Here is a 25,704-nt window from a genome sequence, read left to right as displayed (position 1 = left end):
GGAAACAGTGTGCATGTGCGCACAGTAGAACATGGAGAGAAGAGAACAAAGAACATTAAACGTCAGGGTTCAGTTAGGACTGAATTCAGGTAGTGAACACAAGTTATGAAAAAGGATATAAAGCTAATTTCTTTTCCAGTTCTAATTCTGTCACAGCTTTTCTTTCTTTTTCATGATTCACAAGTTCACATAAACATATTCTGTAATGAAAATATAAAATCCCTTGTGAGGATGCAGGGGTTCTGATCCCAATGACTACTCTAACTGCATAAAAGTACATTGAGTTGCATACTCTTTGGGTCTGGTTAATTTCAGTGTATAATTGTCTGCTTCTTTGTCTGCAACATTTTTCAGAGTAATGTTTAAAAAAATAACCAGAAGCACAATTAAAGGCTTCCAATGTCTCAAACAACATTTCTATTAAAAAAAGGGGTGGTGGGGGGGAACATGAGCACTGACCTGGGGCCTGTATACTGGAGAATCAGCCATTTCTTTTTGCTTCTCTTTTTTGAATTTTTCTTTCAGGAACAATGAATAGATGGTTTGTTGGCCTTTTATATATGGAGGCAAAAAGAAAAAGTTAATACTGAAAGCGGTTAAAGAAAAATGACCACTTGAACAGACCCAAGAAACACAATATGACCAGATGTTTTATCAATGATTCCCAAATCAGGAGAGCAGGGAATGACATTTGAAGCTTGCAGAGAAAAATCACTGTCAACCATATTGTTTTATCTAGAAAAATTCTACCTTAAAATTGATAGAGATGTAAGTGCAGTTCAAGATAATTACAAAGTAAAAGAATTAATACTTATGAAGACATGACTAGTGATGTCAATGAAAAGGAAAGCATCACTCACATGCACACTCAAATAAAATTTTACTTGACTCCATTTTCAATTCTTCTGTAGAACCAATTCTCGAGCTTATAATAGGACAGTCCTGAGATCTTTCTCAGTGGACGTCTCCAGAATCATTTCTAGTGACACAGAATGTGGCACACTGATTTCATGTCCCACTCACACATTCACTTGAGTCCCTTGCAGTAATTACAATAGATTTAAAAATCAGTGGGAAGGAGGAACGCCACACACAACCGTGCTCACATAGGAGGTTTAATGTAAGAAGCAAGACATGGGGCAGAGAAGGGAAAGAGAAGGGGGCTGAAACTGGTCCCTGGGGATAGGAGTGGAGGAAGAAGAGAGAGAGAGAGACAGAGACGAGAGAGAGAGAGAGAGAGAGAGAGAGAGAGAGAGAGAGAGAGAATGGGCAAGGCCCATCTTTTAAAAGGAACATAGTGCATGTGCATATGTGCATAGGAGGTGCTCTTAGTGGCTGCAGATGAGGACCTATCTTGTCAGGACACCAAGTGCAGGCCAGTACATCTGAATACTAACAGACACCCCTTCACCAGTTCTTTCAAATACCTCAATCCTGAACTACTGTCTCATCCTTCTTCACCTTCCTGGCCTTTGTTCTTAACAGGTAAGCAGGTCTGGGTGATCAGTTAACCCCGCACATGAGAAAGAGATTCCTCAGGAGGCACCTGGATTTCTAACACAGTACTGTGCTCAGTGGATGAAGAGAGGAATCTAGAAGTCTTCCCCCAATTGTCAGGTAGGGTCCGAATACTGAAAACATTTAGGAATCATTTTCAGTTAGTGTGCCTTGGATCCCACTTCCAGTCACAGGACAGTCAAATCTCAGCTGCAGAAATGGAACTGAAAGATTGGGATGAGAATATCACACACTAGTGACATCCTGAGTTTATCATAGACCCAGTATGACAGAAGTCTCACACCTCTCTAAGGCACAAGCGCTTTCAGAGTAAGAGAAAGACACTCTGAGGGAGAGCAAGGGAGACTGCATGCAAGCAATTCTTACCCACAGTAATCAGACTGATACAATTCTGCAACATCAAGTCTCTGCACAAAGTCCCCTGAGCAGGTTCAGGCACTGCCTCTTCTCCTGGGAGAAGTTCACAGTCACACCACTGGCTGTCAACAGACCACGAAATAAAAAACAACAGTTTGAACAGCTGTTTCAGCGCACAACTTTAATCTTAGCACTAGGGAGACAGAGGAGGGTGGAACTCTGTGTTTTCCAGGCCAGCTTGGTCTACTTGGTGAGTTTGGTCCAGACACAGCAACACATGAATTCAGGATTCAAACACAGCAAACACAGGAATCAAAAAATAACAGCTTGATTTTGAGCCCATGGACAGAGTGTTTTTCTTTGACCAGGAAGACAAAAGATTTCTCTAGACATTTTTTTTCTGATATAGATGAGTTATTGTAATTATTTGAAAGTGTTTCTTTATTATGTTATACCATAATATTTTTTCATTGCTTTTTCTTTTTTTCCTCCTGATACAGATTTAATCTGTGTAGATTCGGCTGTCCTTAAACTTCCTCAGTGGACCAGAGTGGGAAGGAATTCTCAGCTCCCAAATACTGGGATTAAATGGTTGTGCCACCACCACTACCACATGGCTTATAACACCTTTTCTAGCTGTGGAAATACTGTGATCTATAACATAAAATAGCATGCTGTCCTTTCCCGGCTCTAAGTTGTACATTAAGAACTCAGTAGAAAAATACACATTTCTTTTTTTGAGATGGGATCTCACCATGATACTCTGGCTGTCCTAGAACTCATTAGGTAGACTAGGCTGGCCTCAAACTCACTGAGAACCACCTGCCTCTGACACCCCAGAGGTGGGATTGATGGTGTAAGTCACCAAATCTTTCAAAGATTCTTTTAAAAGTAATCTATTTACATGACAAAGTGTCAGACGAAAATTTAATAATGGACAAAATGTTTTTTTAAAATGTTAATGTTTTCAACCATATCCATGGAACTCACAAAATAATATAATTTCGGATTAAATTCCTTATCCTCGCGTTCATTTCATAACAAATATATAAAAGGTCTCTGTGAGTCAAAATCCCTAGTTCTATGTGCCATTCTCTTTAATTGCTAAGAGGTTTAGCAAGAAAGTTGGCATGGAGGAATGTAAATTTGAAGAGTTTTTTTCTTTCCAACACACAAAGAGAACCAACCGTCTTTGCAAACAAAACACATAAATTCAAATATTCTAGTAGGTCATTTTTATGAGATTATTTTGGCACTCAGATCAATGAAAAATATCAGGATCGTTCGAGTTTAAGTGACCTAAAATTTACCGACGACGGTAAGACATCCACAGCCGACTTTCAGAGTCTTATGAGCAGCAGAGAAACTGCTTGCACCCCTGGTCCCTTCGCTCCTGGGTCCCAGCCCCGCGGCTCCTCTGAACCTCCTGGGAGGTTCCAGGGTTGCCGCGCTGCTGTCCGGTCACTTTCCCAAGCCGCCTTGTGCGGCGACTGAGGCTCCGGAAATTTCAGATCCTGAAATACCTGCCAGGGTCTCCCTCACCCAGTTCCGGCCACGCAGCTTCCCACAGTGCAAGGCTCAGAGCACCAACAGGGAAGCAGCATTAGGCACTTCCGGCTTTGGCTCCTCAGTCCACTTCCGGGTCCTCTCCCTCACTAGTTTCCCAGCTTCTGTTTATGTCACTCCTCTAACTCCTCCCACGTGTCCATCATTCCACCTATACTCATCCAAATACACTCTAGCACCCTCCCAACCGCTGTTCCTATTAGAGAGTCTCCGCCCATGGAACCGTCCCACCCACTCCGTCTCTGGCCGCCTTCCACACCGCTCCAGCTGTCAGGCTTCCCTGAACCCGCTCTGCACAGCTCCCCACATGCTTCCATGCTTGCTGCCAGAACTGGATCTAGGGAGACGTTGCACTCAGGTACCTGACCCCCATAGTGAGTTCTGAAACCTTCAGTTAAAAGACAGGCAACCTAACCTCGGCTTGACTCCCAGCCTCCAGGACTGAGCTCGTTGTGTGCTCTATTGCTCTCACCACTAGATAATGGTTTTGTGATTTTAGTAACTCAGAAACACGTTAGGTTTCTGTGACTCACACTAAAGGTGCTTTTTAGATAAAATATAGATTTTTTTAAAAATGCAGTGGTGAATTCAGAGAATATTGTGGTCTCTGATGCATAATAAAAGGAAGGTATTTGGTACCAGCCCTACAAAAGTCAGTGGCTCTGGGAACATTGAGGAAGAGGAGTTGAAAGGGAATTATCAGGGAAAGATGAGGAAGGGCTAAGGCATGCCATTCTCTAGACTCCATTCTCTAGATTGTTGTTGTAATCAATAACCAACAGCAACTGTGTTTACCTGCATTGACCTCACACTAGACCACAATCAGTTTAGGAAAGGGAAAGGCTCACAGGACCAACTCTTTACCTCTCAAATGTTGGGTCTGGGTGGATTGTAGGAAAAGATTCACTACCTTTAGCTGTCTGTAGTCCTCTGCTGAACCCACCAGACTCCAACACATCTCCAAACCCACAGTCCACAGTCTCACAGAAGTCCCTGGTTAATCACAGTTGGTCCCAAGCAAAATGAATAGAGAGAAACATAATAGGGAAATTTGTTGGAATTGTAGTCCAGGATAGTGCAGAGGTAGGAGTGTGAATGGGTAGTGTTTGAGGTGTGCATGCACAAACACAAACAGAATGCAGAATGTGAGCATATACATACATTGGTGTGTGAGTATAAAAAAGCTAATAATAGATTTTTTTTTTACAGCAGAGTTTCTCTGTGTAACCCTGGCAGTACTGAAACTAGCTTTTCTTTCTTTCTTTCTTTCTTTCTTTCTTTCTTTCTTTCTTTCTTTCTTTCTTTCTTTCTTTCTTTCTTTCTTCCTTTCTTCCTTCCTTCCTTCCTTCCTTCCTTCCTTTTTCTTTTTCTTTTTTTTTGAGACAGATTTCTCTCTAGCTTTGGAGCCTTCCTGGAACTAGCTCTTGTAGGCCAAGTTGGCCTCAAACTCTCAGAGATCTGCCTGCCTCTGTCCCCCGAGTGCTGGTACTAAAGGTGTGTGCCACCACTGCCTGGTGATCAGAATTTTTTTAAAAATGGATGTATGAATCTGTAGTTTCTTTTCGGTTGTTTCGTTTTCTGGTGGTTTTACGTATTTATTTATCTATCTATTTATTCATCATTTTTCTCAAGATAGGGTTTCTCTGTGTAACAGCCCTGGCTTGTCTGGAACTCACTTTGAGGTCAAGGCTGGCCTCAAACTCGCTGAGATCCACCCACCTCTACCTCTACAACACAGCAGGTACTACGATGCTCAGTTCATTATCTGGTATAACATCACCTAGTATTTAGAGTCAAGAAGTCTTCCTTTTTTGTGTCAAGAAGTATTTTGAGTAGCAGCTTTGCTGTTAGTTTTTCTATGCAGTTCTGATAGAATCCTGTCAGTCTAGGCATGAGGTTTAAAGGTGGCAATTTATAACTGCTTTATTTTCATTACTTCTTATAGTTATGTTTACCTTATTTATTTCACATTGTTTGAATTTGGTATGTTATAGATTTTTATTTCAATTAGAGTTTCCAATTTAGTATAACAGAAGTCTTTAAATTCAATAAACAAGAGATCCAGTTGATCACACACTTCTATCAAGTATACTGTGCAGTTAGTACCTTGGGTAATTGTCAAGACATGATAACAGGAGAGGTTATGGTGACATACACCTTTAATCCCAGCAGTCAGGAGGCAGAGGCACAGGCTCATAGATCTGAGTTTAAGATAAGCCTGGTCTACAGAATGAGTTTCAGGTGAGCAAACACAACACAGCAGAACCATGGTTCCAAAAACCACAAAAGAGAAAAACCTGATAAAGAAAAGTTATGTAAAGTTGTTGGACTCTAGCGTCCAAACACTGAGGAGGAGTCGCCCCCAGAGACGCATCTCACACACCACAGCCGATGCAAAAGCATGAAGATTTTATTAATTCTGTCATGACAGGGTCCCCCAGCATTCAGGAAGCCGAGGGACCCCGAATAGCTAGTACAGTCTACTTTTAAAGGGGCCATAGAAGCAAGGGGGGGTTGTTCTTTGACTATTTTGATTGGCTTATTCGAAAGGGCTATTACCAATAATTGACTGGAGAGCTGTTGCCAGATCAGGTGAGGTAAGAGGTCATTTTGACCCCGTTTCCCAGGGGACTGAACAAAACATACGTATATGGGTAACTGTTCAGGAACTGAGTACGTGCAAGTGTAGCTGTTAGGTCCTTGGTTCCCAGGGGAGGAGGGGAAGCACTATGACACAGAGGCTGAGAGGATTCAGAATTGTCAGAAATGGCTTCAGGATTGTCTTAAAGTCTTACAAAGTTTGGCAAGGCCAAGCAAGCCATTTAACCAGCACCCAGGAGGCATGAGCAAGGGGAACTCGAGTTCAAGGCCACCCGGATCTACATATTGAATCTCAGATGGCTATAAATAGAGACTTTATCTCAAAATAATTAAATTGATCCCTGAGGTATAATTTCCATGATACCAGAAGCACCATACAAGCTTTCAAAGGAGGAAGCCAACAAACAGTCTTAGACAACTATAATGCCTATTGTGGAGGCCCAAAAATGTGAGCCTATTTCCAATTTGTCTGAAGGCCAGAAAGCTTTAGCTTGTTCAAAGTTTCTGGAAACAAGTTTGGCTAAATACCCCGACATAGGGTGTTGTTACTTGATCTTTTTGACATTCAGTGGCCCATATAGGTATATCCACTCCACCCTGACCAATGGTCAGGAAATTCAAGCATACTTCTGCTCCTTCTTTTGAAATAGGAGCTTTGACCTTGGGAATGGCTATTTTCAGGATACTTGGTCTAGAACGGGTTCACTGCTTAAACAAAAGAATGCTAATGACTTGATGCCTCAAGTATTGAAGCAAGTAAGTGTTTTAGTTGTCCTTAAAGTTGTCTTTTGTGTTCTTCCCTCTGCCGGTTTGGGCTATAAAAGAGTATGGAAAATTAAACACAGAGAGATTTCAGTATTCACTGGAACTCTTTCCTAGTACTACCCTATGTTTTCTATTTTATTTTCATCCGTGTCTTCTTGTCCTTTAACAACTCTTCTAATCCCCATGCTCCTACCCTGATAAGTGGTATTTTTTGTTGGAGCTGGTCTCTGACAGTCTATGAACCACATCAACTCTCATCCTGGCCCAATAGCCCTAAGGATGTACTAGTGGCAAGCATACCGTGGTCAAAACATCTCTTTCATTGGACTCAAGACCCTCTTAACAAAATTTCAGACACCATGACTGTTACTGGAAATCCAGCTTCCTACTGTTGCTGGTGAAGACATGAATATTGGAGGATAACAACCACCACTTTACTAAACCGTCATAATCCCTAACAAATAACTAAACATTTTTCTTGCACCCACAAGTAAGCTTAATCTTTGCCCCTCATCAAAGAAACATCTCTTTTCAACAGAGACCACTGCAAAAATTAACAAATCATCAAAACAGAGAGCCCAGGCTCAATAATCATGTTTGAAAAGGGGCTATAAAGATTAAAGAGGCAGAAGATCAGGAAGTTTGTTGTGAGATTGTATCTTCTAGTGTACTAGTCAGAGTTCTCTAGAGTAATAGCACTTATAAAATGAACATACATATATTATATGTGTAAATATATATACATACAACCACATATGTATATATAAAATGGAGATTGGATGACTTACAGAATGATATCCAGGGCCTCCAACAATGGGTGACTGTAGCAGAAAGTCCCAAAATCTAGTCATTGCTTAGACTACAAGGCTGGATATCTTGGCCAGTCTTCACTATATGCTGGAATTCCAAAGAAAGAGACTCCAATGCCAGTGAAGGAATGGCTGTGCTAGCAAGAAAATGAGACAACAAACAGGCAATGAACAAAATGATTCCTATCTTCATGTCATTATATAAGCTTCCAACCAAAGGTGTGGTCCAGATTAAAGGTTTATCTTCCAACCTCTCATTCCTGATCAAAGGTGTGCACCCTTCAGCCTCAAGTTTGGATTAATGACATTTGTCTTCCTATCTCAAAGTTCTAGACTATAAAAGGATTCAGTCACTTTAAAATAAGCCAAAATTATCTTACAGGTCTTTCCTCCGTTTCTGGATTGTAGGTCATTCCAGAGGTAAGCCAGCTGACAACCAAGAATAACCATCACACCTAGCAATGCCAGAATCTTTGTCTATAAGATCTTATCAACACAACCTCCCAAACATGTGTTGGATAAAGATAAGAACAAGGGGCATACCAAAGGGGATGGGGGAAATTCCCACAAGCCTTCAACCCTACACAAAGAACTACGGGCAGCTGGAGGATGCTGGGAGCAGGAGAGTCTCCCCGCCAGGGAAGCACACACTTACTGCTTACTCAAAACCAAATAGTTAGCATTGAAAATATGCATATAACCAACATATATAGAATATGTTATTTATAAACATATATGTATACATATAGACACCTTTGTACGTAATAAGACTTAATGAAAAAGGTGCCATGAATTTGAAAGTTAGCAGGGAGAGTATATGGGAGAATTTATCTATAGGAAATGTTTGGAAGCCCAAAAATGTGAGCCTATTCCACCTTGTCTGAAGGTCAAATAGTTTGAAGTTGTTCAAAGTTGTTGACAACAGCTGTGGCTACACATCCTGATGTATGGTGTGGTTACTTGGTGTTTTGGACATTAACATGGCCCATAGAGGTATATTCTCTCCACCCTGCCTAAAGGTCAAAGAGTTGGAACTTACTTTATTCCCTTCAAGGTTATTGTCTGTTTCTTCCTGAGGTAGAAACTAGAGGTTCCACCTTGATTTAGATAAGAGTTCTGTTCTCTTTAGATTATTGTTAATAGGTGTGGCTAATATCCAGACCTGGTTATTTCAGGTTTTGAGAAGTAAATCTGTTTCTACCTCAAACAAAAGTCTAAGGATTCAACTAAGTTTCTATTATGTTAGGGAGATAACTATGGTTTCCAACCAGGGAGTGGTTTGCCTACAGAATGTTTTGGTCTAGGGTGTGAGAGTTACTTGTTCTGGCAACAGAATGTTTAAATAAGAGTGTAATCTGCCCTGGACTGTAGTGGCACATGCACGCCTTTAATCCCAGTGCTCAGGAGGCAGAGGCAGGAGGATCTCTGAGTTTGAGGACAGCCTGGGCTACAAGCTAGCTCCAGAGAAACCTTGTCTTGAAAAACCAAAAGAGAAAAGAAAAGAAAAAAAAGAAAGAAAAGAAAAAAAAGTACGTAGCCTGCAATCTTCAACTGATCTGTTCATTTCCTTGTATCATGTTAATGCAGTTTTTATCTTACTCCTGCATTTTGGGGTCAGGGTATTTTAAGCAAATGCAAATGAAATGGTGGTGGATTTCATTATTCACTGGAACTCCCTCCCGAGACTATCTTATGACTCTGTGATTTTCACTCATGTCATTGTTCTCTTTACTTACTTTTCTAATCCCCATGCCCCTACCCTGGTAAGTGGTATCCTTGTTGATGCTAGTTTCTGACAGAAAGGAAGAGGTGAAATATTTTAATAATATTCATATAATAAATTCAAGATGAATAAAATAAAAAAAAAAACAGAAAACAAATGAACAGAGAACACACACACACACACAAAAACCCAAACTAAAACCAAGTGCTGTAGGAAGTCTTACAGCTTGTGGTTTTTAAAATGCTGGCAGGTCCCCAACAGAACAGCCGTGAGCTTGGCGGGTTCGGAGCTGCTGGCAGCTGCCCTGCAGAGCAGCTAGTCCCAGGCAGAGACAGCTGCGGGGTTCCGGAGCGGGCCATGTGGCGGCAGGGGGGGGACACATGGCGGGCGGGCAGGAGACAGAGACATGGATAGGCAAAACATGAGTGAGATTTAATATTTATTTAGAGGGTTATGGAGGGGAAAGGTAAAAGGGGGGCAGAGAGAGAGGAGAAAGAGAAGGGAAAGCAGGAGAGGGGGGTGGGCACATGGCAGGAGGGGACAGAGAGAAATCCAAGATGTGACAAGAGGTCAGGGGTCGCCAGGAGTGGGCGTGGCTTGCCTCTTAAAGGGACCAGGGACCAAAACCATCACAGTGGTTACCTGCCTACTGGGGTGTGGCCTCTTATATATGCTGATACTGAGCCTGTGTCTGCGCCATCTTTTCTGGCCACTCTCTGTTCTAGTTTCAGATTTTGGTTTCTGATGTCCTTTCCAGCAGAGGATTCTGATTTGTGAGTTTGCCCCTAAATAAATAACCATCTATTTCTCAATTCTGAGCTAGTGTGGGATTTCTTTTAAGCAACCATCTTTAACCAAGAGGAACAAAAGATATTTTATACCTTTCAAGGAAATGTTAATCTTACATGCTGCCCTAGATTCAACGTCAATCATCAGGAATGGAAATGATAATAATTTTGGTATAGCTGTGGGGGAAAGGAGTTCATTCGCTGCTGTGGAGTGAGAACTAGAGAATCAATTTTTGAAATTAGTTCAATGTTTTCCCCAACAATAAATGAATAAATGAAAAGAACTATAGTGTCGCACAAAGCACTGATGTGTTACACTATTCCTGTAAAAACAATGACCACATCTTTTTATTACAGATAAGGAGGAACCAATGACAAACCAAACCTGGAAACCAACAAAATCAAACTTGATGAACTAAAGAGTTTTATGCTTGTTCTCTCTCTCTCTCTCTCTCTCTCTCTCTCTCTCTCTCTCTCTCTCTCTCTGTTTTTGAGACAGGGTTTTTCTTTGTAAAAGCCTTTACTGTACTGACATTAGCTCTTGAAGATCAGACTGGACTCAAACTCACAGAGATACACCTACCTCTATCTCCCGAGTGCTGGGATTAAAGGCGTGTACCACCACTGCCTGTTTTCTTTTAGGCATTTCTTATCTGCATTTATGTCTGTGTGCCATGTGTGTTCCTAGTGCTAGCAGACCCAGAAGAGGGCTTTGGATGCCCTAGAATTGAGGTTATAGATTGAGTGCCCATGTGAGGGTTCTGGGAATTCAAAGTGAGTCTTCTGAAAGAGCAGACAATGGTCTTAACCACAGAGTCACCTCTAAAGTCAAGAGCACCAGTGAGTTTTATTGAGGTGACTTACAAGATTGTGGGTGAATGGTTACTTATAGAAGCACAAAAGGCTCAATGACTGCTGCATCATCCTTTGAGGGTAATGGCTAACGAAGCTGGAAACCTGGGGATTATTGAGGTAGCTCAAGGGAGGTTGGAAGTGTCTTTGAATTCACTCACTACCTCCTTTAAGCAGCTTGTCTTGTCTGGTCCAGGGATCTTAACTGGTGTCTGCCTGATGGCTGATCTGAGTATCTTCTGAGCAACTCAGCTTGTCTGACAATGTCGGCAGTCTTTACTGATTAGATATGCTTGAGGCAGGAGGGCACTAATGAATCTTTCCTGTTTCTGTGACTTCTGAAGGTATTAAGTTTTCTATTTCTGAGCTTTGGGAGCTTCTCTACTGTACTGAATGTATCACCTCCCATAGAGCATCCTGCTTCTTTACCTTTCTTAATATCCCATGTTTTAAGGAGTTTTGTCCAAGATGGAGGGATTTAATTTCTGAGGAAGCTGATACACAATAACTGTTCCTGAGATGATCTGCAAATACTGGCCATCTTATCAATGAGTATTTGTTCATCATGTTCATTGGTGTTTTAGTGATATTATCTATGATATAGAATCACCCCAGATGTCCATAAACTGATCATGGGTAAATGAAGATGTGATAGGCATGTACAAAGGTATTAATACTTAAGACATTACTTAGCTATCAATAACAATGAGTGTAAAATCATAATGTAAATGTAGGTAACTGGAAAATAAGATGAGAGCTGTTACTTAGTCCCCAAAGGCCAAACATGAAATGTTCTCTATCAGATGAGAGTTGTAGTTTCAAACTTTTTATTTTGTGTGTTAATATAAAACTACATGCAGAAGCTAGGAAGCTAGAGATGGACCATTACTCGGGAGATGAAGGAAGAGAGGGTGGATAGTAGAATAGAGGTAATATGAAATTAGAGAGTGGCAATCCCGGGGGCAGGATAGTTCAAATATGTAGAGGAGAGGGAGCTAATAAAAGGTTAATTCAGCCAGGCTATGGTGGTGCATGCCTTTAATCCCAGCACGTGTGAGGCAGAGGCAGGCTGATTTCTGTGTGTTTGAGGCCAGCCTGGTCTACAGAGCTGGTTCCAGGAATGGCTTCGTAGCTACTGAGAAGTCCTGTCTCAAAAACACCCCCCTCCCCCCCCCAAAAAAAAAAGAAAAAAAAAGAAAAAGGTCAACTAAAGTAAAATGTCAATGAAGAAAGTTACACGGGGACCTATAAATTTGCAACCCAAGTAAAAAATATAATAAGAGTGGATAGTAGAACACATGTGATATAAATGAAAGGGGCATCAGATAATGTTTGCTAAATGTTTGACTTTGGATGGGACAGGAATAAAGAAGAGTAGGAGAGTTAATGAAAAAATGTAGGATGAAGCCTCATGAAATCTCACTGTCTTACAAGTTAATAGTAAATAATGACTTTAAAATTCTGAACAGAAGTTTCTACATGTGTGAATAATGCTGCTCCCAAACACCAGGGCTAGTAAATGAAATACCAGGTACTGCTTATCTGTCTAGGAATAAGGTCAGGAAGGCCTGAGAGGCATCCAAAACAAAGCAGGTACCAGTGCTCTTGATTTGTCACCATAAGTATATGGTGTTGCTGAAATCACCAAACCATTTGGGAGAGAGAGAGAGAGAGAGAGAGAGAGAGAGAGAGAGAGAGAGAGAGAGAGAGCGCAATTTTGACCTTACCAGATATTTCTCCCAATTGACTCTCTTTCATAGGACTGTAAAGTCATATGAAGGCGCCTGGAAGAGAAAGGATGTTAATAGTCTTACTTGGCCATAGATCCTGCATCTTACAATACCAACCTGCTGGGCAAAATGCGTATACTGCTACCACACTGACATAACTGCTTATGGGCATAACCAACATCTCTTTTAATTAGATTTGTATCATGCTCCATAAAAAGGAATTCATGCTATGGTCACAAACCAAGACTTCAGAGTTATAGGTTTGTAAATGCAAGTTTCTGTCCAGCAAGGTCCTGCAGCCATTCAATCCCAAAGAAACACACAGAGGCTTATTACACTAATTATAAATTGTTTGGCCTATTAGCTCAGGATTATTATTAACTAGCTCTTACAACTTTCATTAATCCTTAAATCTTATCTATTTTTGGCCATGTGGCTTGACATCTTTCCTCAGTAAGGCATTCTGATCGTGCTTCCTCTGAAACAAGTCTGTGTCTGACTGGTGATTGTGTCTCTGCTTTTCATCTTCCCAGAATTCTCCTAGTCTGTTCCCCCCCAACCTATACTGCCTGGCTACTGGCCAATCAGCATTTTATTAAACCAATATGAGTGACAAATCTTTAAAGTATAAAAGAGCATTATCCCACAGTATTTTCACCTTTTTCCTTTTCAAAACCAAAACCCTGAATCTAATCTCCTCTGTTTAGCTTTTTTTTCCTGACCATTTTGCATAACAAGTTGTAACCAACACTCAAAACTAAAATAAACATCCATAATTCATTTTTTGGGAATGTGGGTGTTATTTTCTTGACAAATTCCTGCTGCTTAGGAGCACTAGTGATCTCATGAGGACCCGAATAAAATTTAATATTATGGTCAAGTCCTGACTGGAGTATTCTGTGAGGTTTGATTATCTTAGCCAGCAGTCTTGAGGCTGTTCTGGGTGCAGAACTCAGAAGAAACTGCCAACAGAGCTGCTCTGAAATGTTGGATCATCTGGGCCATCCTTTCCCATTGGAGATTTTTAGGAGTTCTTTCTTGGTCAAAGATGTTTTTCTTAGCCACGAATGAATCCACAGACTCCCATTTTTTTTTTTTTTGAAAAAAAAAGCAAAACCTCTTCTCCAAAGTTGTTGTGGGAGTTCCTTCTGTTTGTGTGTTGCTTTCACTGGTTGATGAATAAAGAAACTGCCTTGGCCTAGTTGATAGGGTGGAACTTAGGTAAGCATAGAAAACAGAACTGAATGCTGGGAAGAAGGGCAGAGTGAGAGAAGCCATGGATCCTCTGCCTGAGATGGACACCGGTTAGAATCTTTGGTAAGCCACAGCCATGTGGTGATACACAGTTTAATGGAGACTGATTAAACTAATATGTAAGAGTTAGCCAATAAGAAGTTAGAGCTAATGGCCAAGCAGTGTTTTAATTAATACAGTTTCTGTGTGGTTATTTCGGGTGTAAGCTAGCCGGGTGGCTGTGACAAACAAGTGACCCTCTTTTTGCAACACAAAGTAACCTATATTTTGATTTAAATTTTAAAGTCAAGGCATTCTCAAAATATATAGGTTGGTTTAATCCGGCAGCATGTATAATCAAATGTCTTTTATAAGCTGTTGCTCCTTCCTCAGCAGCCAAATAATTCAAAGATAACACAATATCATACAGTATCCAGATTCTCTGTATATTTTCCATCTTTTTTGTGGCTTATTTTTACTCTATTTAAAAAAAATTGTTTTTTTGAGACAAGGTTTATCCGTGTATCTTTGGCTATCCTGGATCTCACTCTGTAAACTAGGCTGACCTCAAACTCACAGAGACTCCCCTGCTTCTGCTTTTGAAGTGCTGGGATTAAAGGTCTGTGCCACCATGCTTGGCTACTCTATTTCTTTCTTTAAGGACCTTTTCTACCCTTTTCCTTTTCTCTCCCAAGCCTATGTATTTACTTGTTGTTGTTTTGATTTTGTGAGATGGGGTTTCTCTGTATAGTCCTGGCTATCTTGGAATTTGCACTGTGGACAAGGCTGATCTCACAGAGATCCATCTACTTCTGCCTCTACAATGCTGAGACTAATGGCAGACATCACCAAGCTCAGAGCCCTTGAGGATTTCTAAGCTGTTGGTGATGTGTACTTCCTGTCAGTCAGAGCCTATCTCTTTACAGTTTCTCACTTTTTCCTATTTGTAAGGCTTGAGTTTAGTATAAAGATTTTTGAAAGTGAACAAAAGATGAGACTTTATTAAGTCATTGTCTCTCCGGTTGAATTTTCTTTTATGTTGCCATCTTAGATACTAGGTAAAGGACTTGTGAAATTCAATTTATTTGGTGGGTGTAATTTTCAATGAACAGAAGACATGGGGATTATATGCTATACCTTCATATGTTCTCAGAATTATGAATTTTGTGATGTACAGTACAATTAGAGATCCTTGTCACTTTTTGGAGGGTTTTCAAGAGAATGTTTCTCTGTAGCCTTGGAGCCTGTCCTGGAACTAGCTCTTGTAGACCAGGTTGACTTTGAACTCACAGCCATCCACCTGTGATGGATGCCTCTGCCTCCCAAGTTATGGGATTAAAGGTGTGCCCCACTACCACTCTGCTCACATTTTTATGTTACTATATTATTCTTTATTATGATTTATTTCACTTTTTTTTGAGACAGTGACTATGCACTCCTGGCAGTACTAGACTCAGTATATAGACCAGAATGGCTTTAGACTCAGAGATCTTGCTTTTGCCTCCTGAGTGCTGAGATTAAAAGCATGCACCACACAGTCTGTTTTTATTATGAATTCTTGAATGAAAGAACTACTTTTGAGAAAATATTTCACTATATAACAGCATTGGCCCTGGAACTAGCAGTGTACACTAGGCTGGCCTAAAACTCAGGTATGCCTCTGACTCCTGAAAGCCATAATTAAAGGTGTGTGCCACTACTTCCCAGCTAAGATAAATGACTTTAATTACAGCATTTCCCAGGTGCAGAGGTCAAGGTTTAGTGGTTAAGAGCACTAGTTTCCCTTTCAGATGTAGTGACATTTCATTTGTATTTTATAAATAAAACTTGCCTGGGGATCAGAAAAGTAAAACAGCCACACTGGCCACCCTTACAGACCAGGCAGCAATAACACACACCTTTAATCCCAATACCCACACTAGCTTGCCACAGAATCCAGGTGGTAGTGGTGCATGTCTTTAATCCCAGAACTAGAGAGGATTATAAAACGAAAGGAGAAAGCTCATGATCACATTCTCATTCTGATATTCCTGGAGGCAGAATAACCATTTTGGCCTGAGGTAGAGGTAAAAGCCGGTGGCTGGCTGCTTTGCTTTTCAGATCTGTAGGTTGAACTTTAATATCAATCTCTGAGCTTTTATCAATCATGCTTCATCTACAGGACTGGAGTTCAGTTCCTAACACACACAGAGGAGACCATAACTGTCTGTAACTCCAGCCTTAGGCTATCTTATGCCCACTTCTGGTATAACCAGGCACCTCCAAGCTTGTAGTACAAAGAAAGCCTTCAAAAAGCAAATCTTTACACATCGGGCAAAGCTTCAATACACAAGAAAAAAATTCACAGGTCACTATTGCAGAATTTTTAAAATTATAAACTCTGTGATGTTTTCATATATTTAAAACGTTATTACATTATTTTGCAAGTTTCTTCCTTCCTTCCTTCCTTCCTTCCTTCCTTCCTTTCTTTCTTTCTTTCTTTCTTTCTTTCTTTCCTACTTTTTTTCTGTTTTTTCCAAGCAACCAGGATGTTATCAGCTCCTGGTTACATGGAATTGCTAATCAGCAAAGCGTGCACACTCCACTCATCATTTTTCAAAAGTTTCTTATCTTCATATTTCTACCATTGTAGTTTGTCTTTCTGGTCACTTTCTTGGACTGACAACCCAAATAATGACATGAAGACTCATTATTAATTATGAAAGTTTGGCCCTTACCTTAGGCTTGTTCTCAACTTGAAGGTGGATGCTAAAAGGAAATCCCACACTAGCTCAGAATTGAGTATACTAAAGTGTCATTTATTTATGGGTAGACTCATAGATACAGCCCTCTGCACAAATGGGGAACAGGAACTGAATCCAGAAGCCAGAAGAGAGAGAGAGAGAGAGAGAGAGAGAGAGAGAGAGAGAGAGAGCATGCTTTACCTTGTAGTATAAGAGACCACGCCCAAGTGAGCTGTCATCTTTTTTATTATCATTATTTTCTTTTTTTATTAATTTTTATTGAGCTCTACATTTTTCTCATCTCCCCCTTCCTGCCTCTCTCCTCCCCTTCAACACTCCCCTAAGGTCCCCATGCTTCCAATTTAATCAGGAGATCTTGTCTTTTTCTGCTTGCCATGTAGATTAGATCTGTGTATGTCTCTTTTAGAATCCTCATTGTTGTCTTGGTTCACTAGGATTGTGATTTCTAGGCTGATTTTCTTTGTTTCTTGTTTTAAAACCACTTAAGAATAACTACATATGATAATTGTCCTTCTGGGTCTTGGTTACCTCACTCAAAATAATGTTTTCTAGCTCCACCCATTTGCCTGCAAAATTCAAGATGCCAAGTGTAGTCCTCCATTGTGTAAATGTACCACATTTTCCATATCCATTCTTCAGTCAAGGGGCATTTAGGCTGTTTCCAGGTTCTGGCTATGACAAACAATACTGCTATGAACATAGTTGAGCACATGTCCTTGTGGCATGGTTGAGCATCCTTTGGTTATATACCCAAAAGTGGTATTGCTGGGTCTTGAGGAAGGTTGTTTCCTAATTTTCTGAGAAATCGGTGGGCTGGTATTTTAAACGCTATTAGCTGAAGGAGTTCCCACAGCACCTCCTCCTTTTGTCTAAATAAGAGAGTTTGAAGCCTAATGCAAAACTATATACAATAAGAACAAATATCAAGTATAAAAATTAGAATTACAAAAACTTTAAACAATATTAAGCAAGGAGCATATGATAATTCTTGTGTTAGAAATGTCATGGCTATATCATAAGAAGAAGGTAAGTATAACTATCTAATCTTCAATACCATCAAAGGCCTGAAAAGGGAGATAATATTACTTGAGTAGACAGGAAGTGTAATTAAGTAGCTTTCAAAATGTACAGCAGACGACAGAGACAACTGGCTATGTGAACAATCATCCAAAGTCTCATTTACAATGCAGTCAACTTTGGCTAAGGCCTATAGTAACTGACAGACCATTTTCAGAGGCACAAAAAAATTTCAGAACCATCTTACTCTGTCTTGGCAAGGTTTGGCAGTCTTTTTTCTTGTATCCTGCTTGTCCAGTCTGGAAACCATGCACTTTGTCAGTTTTGGGGGCATAGGCGGTTCCTTGCTCAAAGACCAGTCGTGACAAGAAGGAAACAGACTGCTGTAGGAAACCCTACAGCCCGTAGTTACCCGCCCACTGGGGTGTGGCCCGCCCACTGGGGTGTGGCCCGCCCACTGGGGTGTGGCCCGCCCACTGGGGTGTGGCCCGCCCACTGGGGTGTGGCCCGCCCACTGGGGTGTGGCCCGCCCACTGGGGTGTGGCCTCTTATACTATTTGTGCCTATGTAGAGCATGTGTCTGGCCTCTTTTCTGGCTGCAGGATTCAGATTCTGTTCTCCAATCCAGCAGAGGATTCCAATTTGTGAGTCTACCCCTAAATAAATAACCATTTATTATTCTCAATTCTGAGCTAGTGTGGGATTTCTTTTAAGTGCCCTTCTTCATCTGATGTCCACACCTACCGGGTGGATGGCCTAAAGGCCTAGCCATTCCACGGCCCAGAATTTTTCTCAACCCTGCCCCCTTGGCTTGCTTGTAACTAAGTACTTTTTTTGTAGAACCCCTGCCACAGCAGAGCTTACTGCATGTGATAACTGGAAAATTTCCCAAGTACGCTCATGACTGCTACGTTCCCGGGCACAGTTCCTTGCCTCGTGGTGACTTGTACAGCTTCTGGTTTCTGCTCCCTGCCCGTGACTTCTGGGTTTCTTGCTCCATGTATGGAATTGATTTAGTTGCTTTTAATTTGTCAAGCACAGTATATTTCTCAGTATTTAACTGGTACCAAGGCAGGAAACTAAAGTGGTTCAGAAACTAAAGTGGCTGAGGCACATTCCTGTTGCCACCGCAACTCTGCAACCACAACATCTGCTGGACAATAAAGATTATTACATCTAAAACAATTTACTGAATCTCATAACAGGTAATTAATAAATCAACATGGCAAACTACATTAATATTGAAACTTTTCATAACTTTTTTGCTAATACTATGGATTGTATTATGTGAGGCTTATATGGTTATGGTGATACTTTATTTTATTGGGTATCAGGACTCAGTTTTTTCTTTATATTCTATCATTAAGAAAGAATATGGCACTTTTAGGAATGATACAGTCTTTTATTTTTAAGATTTATTTATTATGTATACAATATTCTGTCTGCGTGCATGCCTGAAGAGGGCACCAGACCTCATTACAGATGGTTGTGAGCCACCATGTGGTTGCTGGGAATTGAACTTAGGGCCTTTGGAAGAGCAGGCAATGCTCTTAACCGCTGAAATGATACAGTCTTTACAGACTAATAATGAAAGCTAGTTGACAGTATTAATACCATTGAAAATCAAAAGTTATCTGAAAAAATTAATACTATTAAAAGGAATAACATTAATTTGACAGGCAAAATTTAATCCATATCTAAGGGTACTGAGAAATTATCTGAAAGAATTCATATTGTTGAATTTGATAATCAAAATTTATTAAAAAGTTATGATGGATTGCAGGTAGAATATCTCTCTGGGAAGGCAATCTGCATGCTATCCAAGTAAAGTCCAAGGATGAGGTGTTATCTTTAAAGAAGAAACTTCAGACCTTGGGATCACATGTGCAGAATGAGGACCAGAGGCTAGGTGCCTCAATAAAATTACTAGAAATATATACAGGCCAGGAGCAACACCACATGACTGGATTCAGTTTGTTTCAGCAGTCCTGGATGATAGGACTCAATTAATGTTTAAGTATTATTTCAGAGAAGAAGCAAAAATTTTGGAACAACAGGGAAAATCAAAAGGCCTTGAGACTTCCCAAGATCAAATTCTGGGTGAAGGCACTTATGATGACCCACAGGTTCAAGCTCTGTACGACGAAAAAATCTTGTCCCTATGCCACAAAGCAGCCTTAAATGCTTGGGACAGGATTCAAGAACTAAGAAAATGAATTGAATCATATACCAGGGTTAAACAGGGCCAGAGTGAACACTTTAGTGGAGAGTAACTAAGGCTGTACAAATAGGACTAACAGACCCAGATGCTAGATGAGTACTTATTGAATCTCTGGCTTTTGAAAATGCCAACATAGAATGCAAAAAGGTGCTTGGGCCTTTAAAGATTAGATCAGCACCTATGGATGAATGCATCCTACATACAATGAACATTGAGACCTTTGGCTATAATATTGAATCTTCAATAGGAGAAGCAATTTCCAAAGGAATGAGGAGACATCAAAATGCCAAATATTTAGATTGTGGTAGATTAGAACATCTGAGAAGGGCTTGTAGACAAGGAATTCCTAGGAATAATATCTCCTTTGGGAATGGCAAGAATGGGAGGACTCAGCCTTCAGGTATATGTAGAAGGTGTGGCAAATGCTGACATCGGACCAATGAATGCAGATCAACAAAAGACAGAAAAGGCAACGTGATACCATCAGGAAACTCCTTGAGGGGCCTCTCACAGGCCCCCATGCCAAAAGTGGCCCAATCATTCCTAGTCACTTTGGAGGATATGTCTCATCATGAAAATTAAAAAATCTAGACCCTTCTGTAAAAGACCATCCTGTTCTGTATGATGGCATACTCATGGAGGATAAGGTACAAATTATGATAGGAAATAGGAAATGTATATTCTGGCAGATTTCTATAAATGATCAAAGACCAAAGCTAAGAGCACATATAAACGGCATTGCAATCATTGGTTTGATAGACACAGGTGAGGATGTGAGTATCATTATTCCAGAATCTTGGCATCCAAATTGACCTCTTCAAAAGGCAGATGCTCAATTACTAGGAATTGGAACCATATCTCAAGTTAAACAAAGCACAAGATGGGTTGACTGCATTGGGCCCGAAAGTCAAAGAGGGAAACTGAGGCCATATGAGGTTAATATTGCAGTAAGTATATGGGGTCATGACCTGCTGCAACAATGGAATACCCCAGTTTACATTCCTTCAGTCCCAGGAACTCATAATTCTGGGAAGGATATTATAAGTTTCTATACATAAAGGTCATCAGCCATTCAGGCTATACAAGAACATACAGCAACTAGCAAACCTTTAGAGGTACTAACAGCCCTCCCTTTAGAATGGTTAACTGAGAAACCAATATGGGTTAAGCAGGGGCCTCTATGCTGAAGAAAAGTTGCAGGCTTTAGAACAGCTGGTATAAGAGCAACTAGATGCTCGCCATATTGAAGAATCAACCAGCCCTTGGAATTCTCCTGTATTTGTTGTAAAAAAGAAATCTGGTAAATGGAGAATGATGACAGATCTCAGAGCTGTCAATAAGGTAATTAAACCTATGGGCCCTCTACAATCTGCCTTCTCTATTACCAAAAGGATGTCCTCTTATAGTTATTGATTTGAAAGACTGTTTCTTCACTATACCTTTACAAGAAAAGGATAAAGAAAAATTTGCCTTCACAGTGTCTACTTATAATTCTCAGCCTACTAGGACATATCAAAAAGTATCCTCCCACAAGGAATGCTCAATAACCCCACTCTGTGCCAATACTTTGTAAGTCAGCCATTAGAAATGATACAAAAGTAATTTCCTAAATCTATAATTTATCATTACATGGATGACATTTTACTCTCCGATTCAAACATAGATTCTTTAGAAAAAATGTTTGAAGAAGAAAAGAAAGTTTTGCCAAAATGGGAATTACAAATTACTCTAAAAAATACAGAGGGGAGATTCTGTCAATTACTTAGGTTATAAAATAGGTTTGCAGAAAATTAGGATTAAAAAGGGCACAAATTAGGAGAGACTGGTTGTGCACTCTTAATGACTTACAGATTATTAGGAGATATTTCCAGTGTACACCCAGCTGTTAGGATAACACCTGATCTAAGAATGCATTTAAATAGAACCTTAGATGGTGATAAAACTTGAATAGTCCTAGACAATTAACAGCTTAAGCAGAAAAGGAATTGACAATTGTTGAGGAGAAATTACAGGAGGTACATGCGGATAGGGTGAATCCAAATCCTAATTGTATTCTAGTCATATTGCCTTCCAGAATTTCTCCTACACCAATTTTAATGCAGAGGGACAATATTATTTTAGAATGGATTTTTACCACATAAACCAAATAAAAAATTAAAAACTTATGTGGAATAAGTCTTTGAATTAAATATAAAATGTAAATTGAGACTTCATCAATTAGCAGGTATAGACCAGCAAAGATTATAGTGCCTTTCACTACTGATGAAATAAAAAAGTTATGTGAAGACAATGAACCATGGCAAAGATATTGTGCTATTTTTTTTTTGGAGAAATTAATAGTAATTATCCCAAAAGTGATAGACTTAACCTTATAAAGAGAACTTCTTGGATTCTTCCCCAAGTTATATGTGATGTTCCAATAACTGGAGCCCTTACATTTTATACTGATGCAAATAAATCAGGGAAGGAAGGCTACAAATCAGAAGTATTAAGTAAGGTGGAAAAAAGCCCTTACAATTTTGTCCAAAAGGCAGAATTATGTGCTATTCTCATGGTGCTAAGGAATTTTAAATAACCTCTTAATATAGTTACTGATTCACAATATGCAGAAAGAGTTGTCTTGCATGTTGAAACCACTAAATTTATACTACATGATACAAAATTGACTTTATTATTTATACAGATGCTAGACATAATCAGGAATAGGCTTTGTCCTATATCCATAACACACATCCAATTACATAACTGGTCTGCCAGGTCCTCTAGCACAAGGTATGCAGAAATTGATTAATTATTGATTGGAAGCATGTTGCAGGCCTCAGAATTTCATAAAGCACATCATGCCAATAGCAAAGGTTTAAAGAAAGAGTTTTCTATTACATGGCAGCAAGCTAAGGAGATTATAAAGAGATGCCCTACTTGTTCTTTCTATAAACAAGCACTGCTACCTGCAGGGACTAACCAAAGGGTACTCAAAGGAATGAGATCTGGCAGATGGATGTGTTCTACTTTGCAGAATTAGAAAATTAATATATGTACACCACACAATTGACACTTATTTAGGTTTTCAGTGGGCAACTGCTTTAAACTCAGAAAAGGCTGATTTGGTAATCACACATTTATTAAAAGTTATGGCTATCATGGGTATACCTGCACAAATAAAGACAGATAATGGTCCAGCATATGTCTCTAAGAAAATGGAACAGTTTTTTTGCTTACTATAATATTAAGCATATTACAGATATACCACACAACCCTACAGGTCAGGCAGTTATAGAAAGATCAAATCGAACTATAAAGGATATGTTAAACAAACAGAAAGGGATGGAAAATTCCCCCAGAAATAAATTACTTAATGCTTTATTAACCTTGAATTTTCTTAATGCTAATGAGAAAGGAACAACAGCAGCAGATAGACATTGGAGAATAGAAAAGTCTTCTGAAGTAAATCAGCCAGTTTATTTCAAGGATGTTTTGACCTCACAATGGAAGTCAGGAGATGTGCTATGTTGGGGAAGGGGTTTTGGTCTTGTTTCCACAGGAGAAGAAAAACTATGGAGACCATCAGAATTAACAAAGATTCGGTTTGAAAAGAAGAAACCTCCTGAAAAAGAAAAATGACAACTCATCCACAGAAGTAACAACCATAAAAATGGAAAGGAAACCTCATACGGGTTGGGGAAGGGGTCTGTTCTTGTCTTTGCAGAAAAATACACATCTTCAAAAATTCAAAAGACCCTGGATGTTTGAATGTGGATAGATGAAAAAATGACTACTCATGAAGAATCATTAAGAAAAAGGAACATGATTTATAATGTCAGGTGACCGATACACATACATTTAAACATATATATGTATAAATACATATATATTTGTGTGTGTATATATGCATATATATGAATATATAGAGCTGGTTTTGGAGTTGGACAACAGCTCCATCCTTCACTACATCCAAGCCTGTTGTTAAAAAGAATTCAGAGTTTTTGTTTCATGTCAAGAGCTGTTTGGTATGTGACAGAAAGAAAAAAGAATTTAGAAATTTTACCTTTCTTCATACCTATTTTTGTCTTTATCATACCTTTCATTGAATACTCAGAGACTATTTGCAATTATACCAGACAGTAATGTTGAAACTTAACCATCATTTTACTTTCACAGGATCCCATTGAAAAACCATCGCCCTTATGACAGCTGGAATCAATTTTAGAAGACGACATCCCCTCTCCCAACAAAGTTTGTCTTCAGGGTTAGAGACATCATTTAGGGATTGATTATAATTTTTATAGGGTGGGGGTTTTGAGGGGAAATTTTATAGGCTCAGAGTTCTCTTTGAAGAAAAAAGGAAAATTGGATGGGATAATAGATTAGTGTGATCTTACTCACACTAATAATAATAGTGAGTAATAGAGTGAATACTTGTGAGCTATTATTTATAGGCAATTACATTGGTATAGATTCTTGTTTCTTGATACAAAGTTAAATTATATTGAATATTTCCTATTTTTGTTCACCATATTTGTATACCTAGGCAAATTTATTTTGTCATATTGTATGCATGGATGCATGCATGATTGCTCAGGTAGCCAGTTGTCTCTGTCATTTGTTACACATTTTGCAAGTTGCTTGATTGCACTTCCTGCTTACTCAAGTAATATTATTTCCCTTCTCAGAACTTCGATGCGGTTGAAGACTAGATAGCAGTTGTCACTTTCCTCTCATGACTTGTCCCAGTTATTTACTATACAAGACTTAAACTAGTTAGGATAGAAAAATTATTGAATATATTTGTTCTTTTGTAAATAATTTTGTATTAGGCTTAGAACTCTCTTATTTAAACAAAAGGGGGAGGTGCTGTAGGAAATCCTACAGCTAGTAGTTACCCACCCACTGCGTAACTTATACTATTTATGCCAATGTTGAGCATGTGTCTGGTCTCTTTTACAGCTTCAGAATTTGGTTTCTGTTCTCTGTTCCAGCAGAGAATTTTGATTTGTGAGTTTGCCCCTAAATAAATAACCGTCTATTATTCTCAATTCTGAGCTAGTGTGGGCTTTTTTTTTTAAGCATTCTTCAACAAATTCCAAGTAGAGTGTCTTCAGTGCTCAACATTCTCTCAGGAGTAGTTCGGTGCTGCCAGGAGCAATTGTGTCTCAGGTCAACAAAACTCTAAGTTATTTAAATGCTATGTTCTACAGACCTTTGAAGTGGTTGAAAAGTACCTCTCTATGCAGAATACAATCTTTATGTATCTAAAGCACTTAAATAGTCTTACTATAACAAACATGAATGACTGTTGACCCAATACTTAATACTTCTATAACTTAAAAACAAAGACTTCCTATCAGAATATTAAACTATCTTTAAACAACTGTGCAGTAAATGATAATGACCTCAAAATGTAAACAATGTATAAGTATCTTGATCAGAGATAGAAACATATAATGCAATATAATATATACCAAAAATTGTATCAATACACACAATGTCTTAAACAGAGTTAGGAACATGCATGCATACAATCTGACAAAATAACTTTGCATAGGTGTACAAATACTTTAAACAGAAATAAGAGCATGTTCAAAATAGCAAATATAATTTGAACTTGTATCAATATACAAAATCTATACCAATGTAAATTGTCAATAAATAATAGCTCACAAGTATTTCTATTACTCACTATCATTATTATTATTATTAGTGTGAGTAAGCTCACACTAATCTACCTATTATCCCATTAAGTTTTTCTCTTTTTTCATGGAGACCTCTGGGCCTACATAATT

At 39.3% G+C, this 25,704-nt stretch overlaps 1 protein-coding gene across 1 annotated transcript in view; it reads right to left on the bottom strand.

Moving 5' to 3' along the window:
• LOC130867948 (zinc finger protein 836-like) overlaps nt 1–25,704 on the bottom strand; it is a 58,355-nt gene that overhangs the window by 8,689 nt on the left and 23,962 nt on the right. Inside the window, exons 5-7 of the mRNA XM_057760173.1 lie at nt 3,418–3,510; nt 1,885–1,997; nt 460–551 (exon numbers count right to left, since the gene is read on the bottom strand). Of these exons, the coding sequence (XP_057616156.1) occupies nt 460–551; nt 1,885–1,997; nt 3,418–3,510 (298 nt within the window). The remainder of the gene's footprint in view (nt 1–459; nt 552–1,884; nt 1,998–3,417; nt 3,511–25,704) is intronic.

The sequence above is a fragment of the Chionomys nivalis genome, chromosome 2 (genome assembly GCF_950005125.1).
Source record: "Chionomys nivalis chromosome 2, mChiNiv1.1, whole genome shotgun sequence".
Lineage (NCBI taxonomy): Eukaryota > Metazoa > Chordata > Mammalia > Rodentia > Cricetidae > Chionomys > Chionomys nivalis.
Note: the sequence above shows the minus strand (reverse complement) of the source record. Positions and strands in the feature narration are given on the sequence as shown.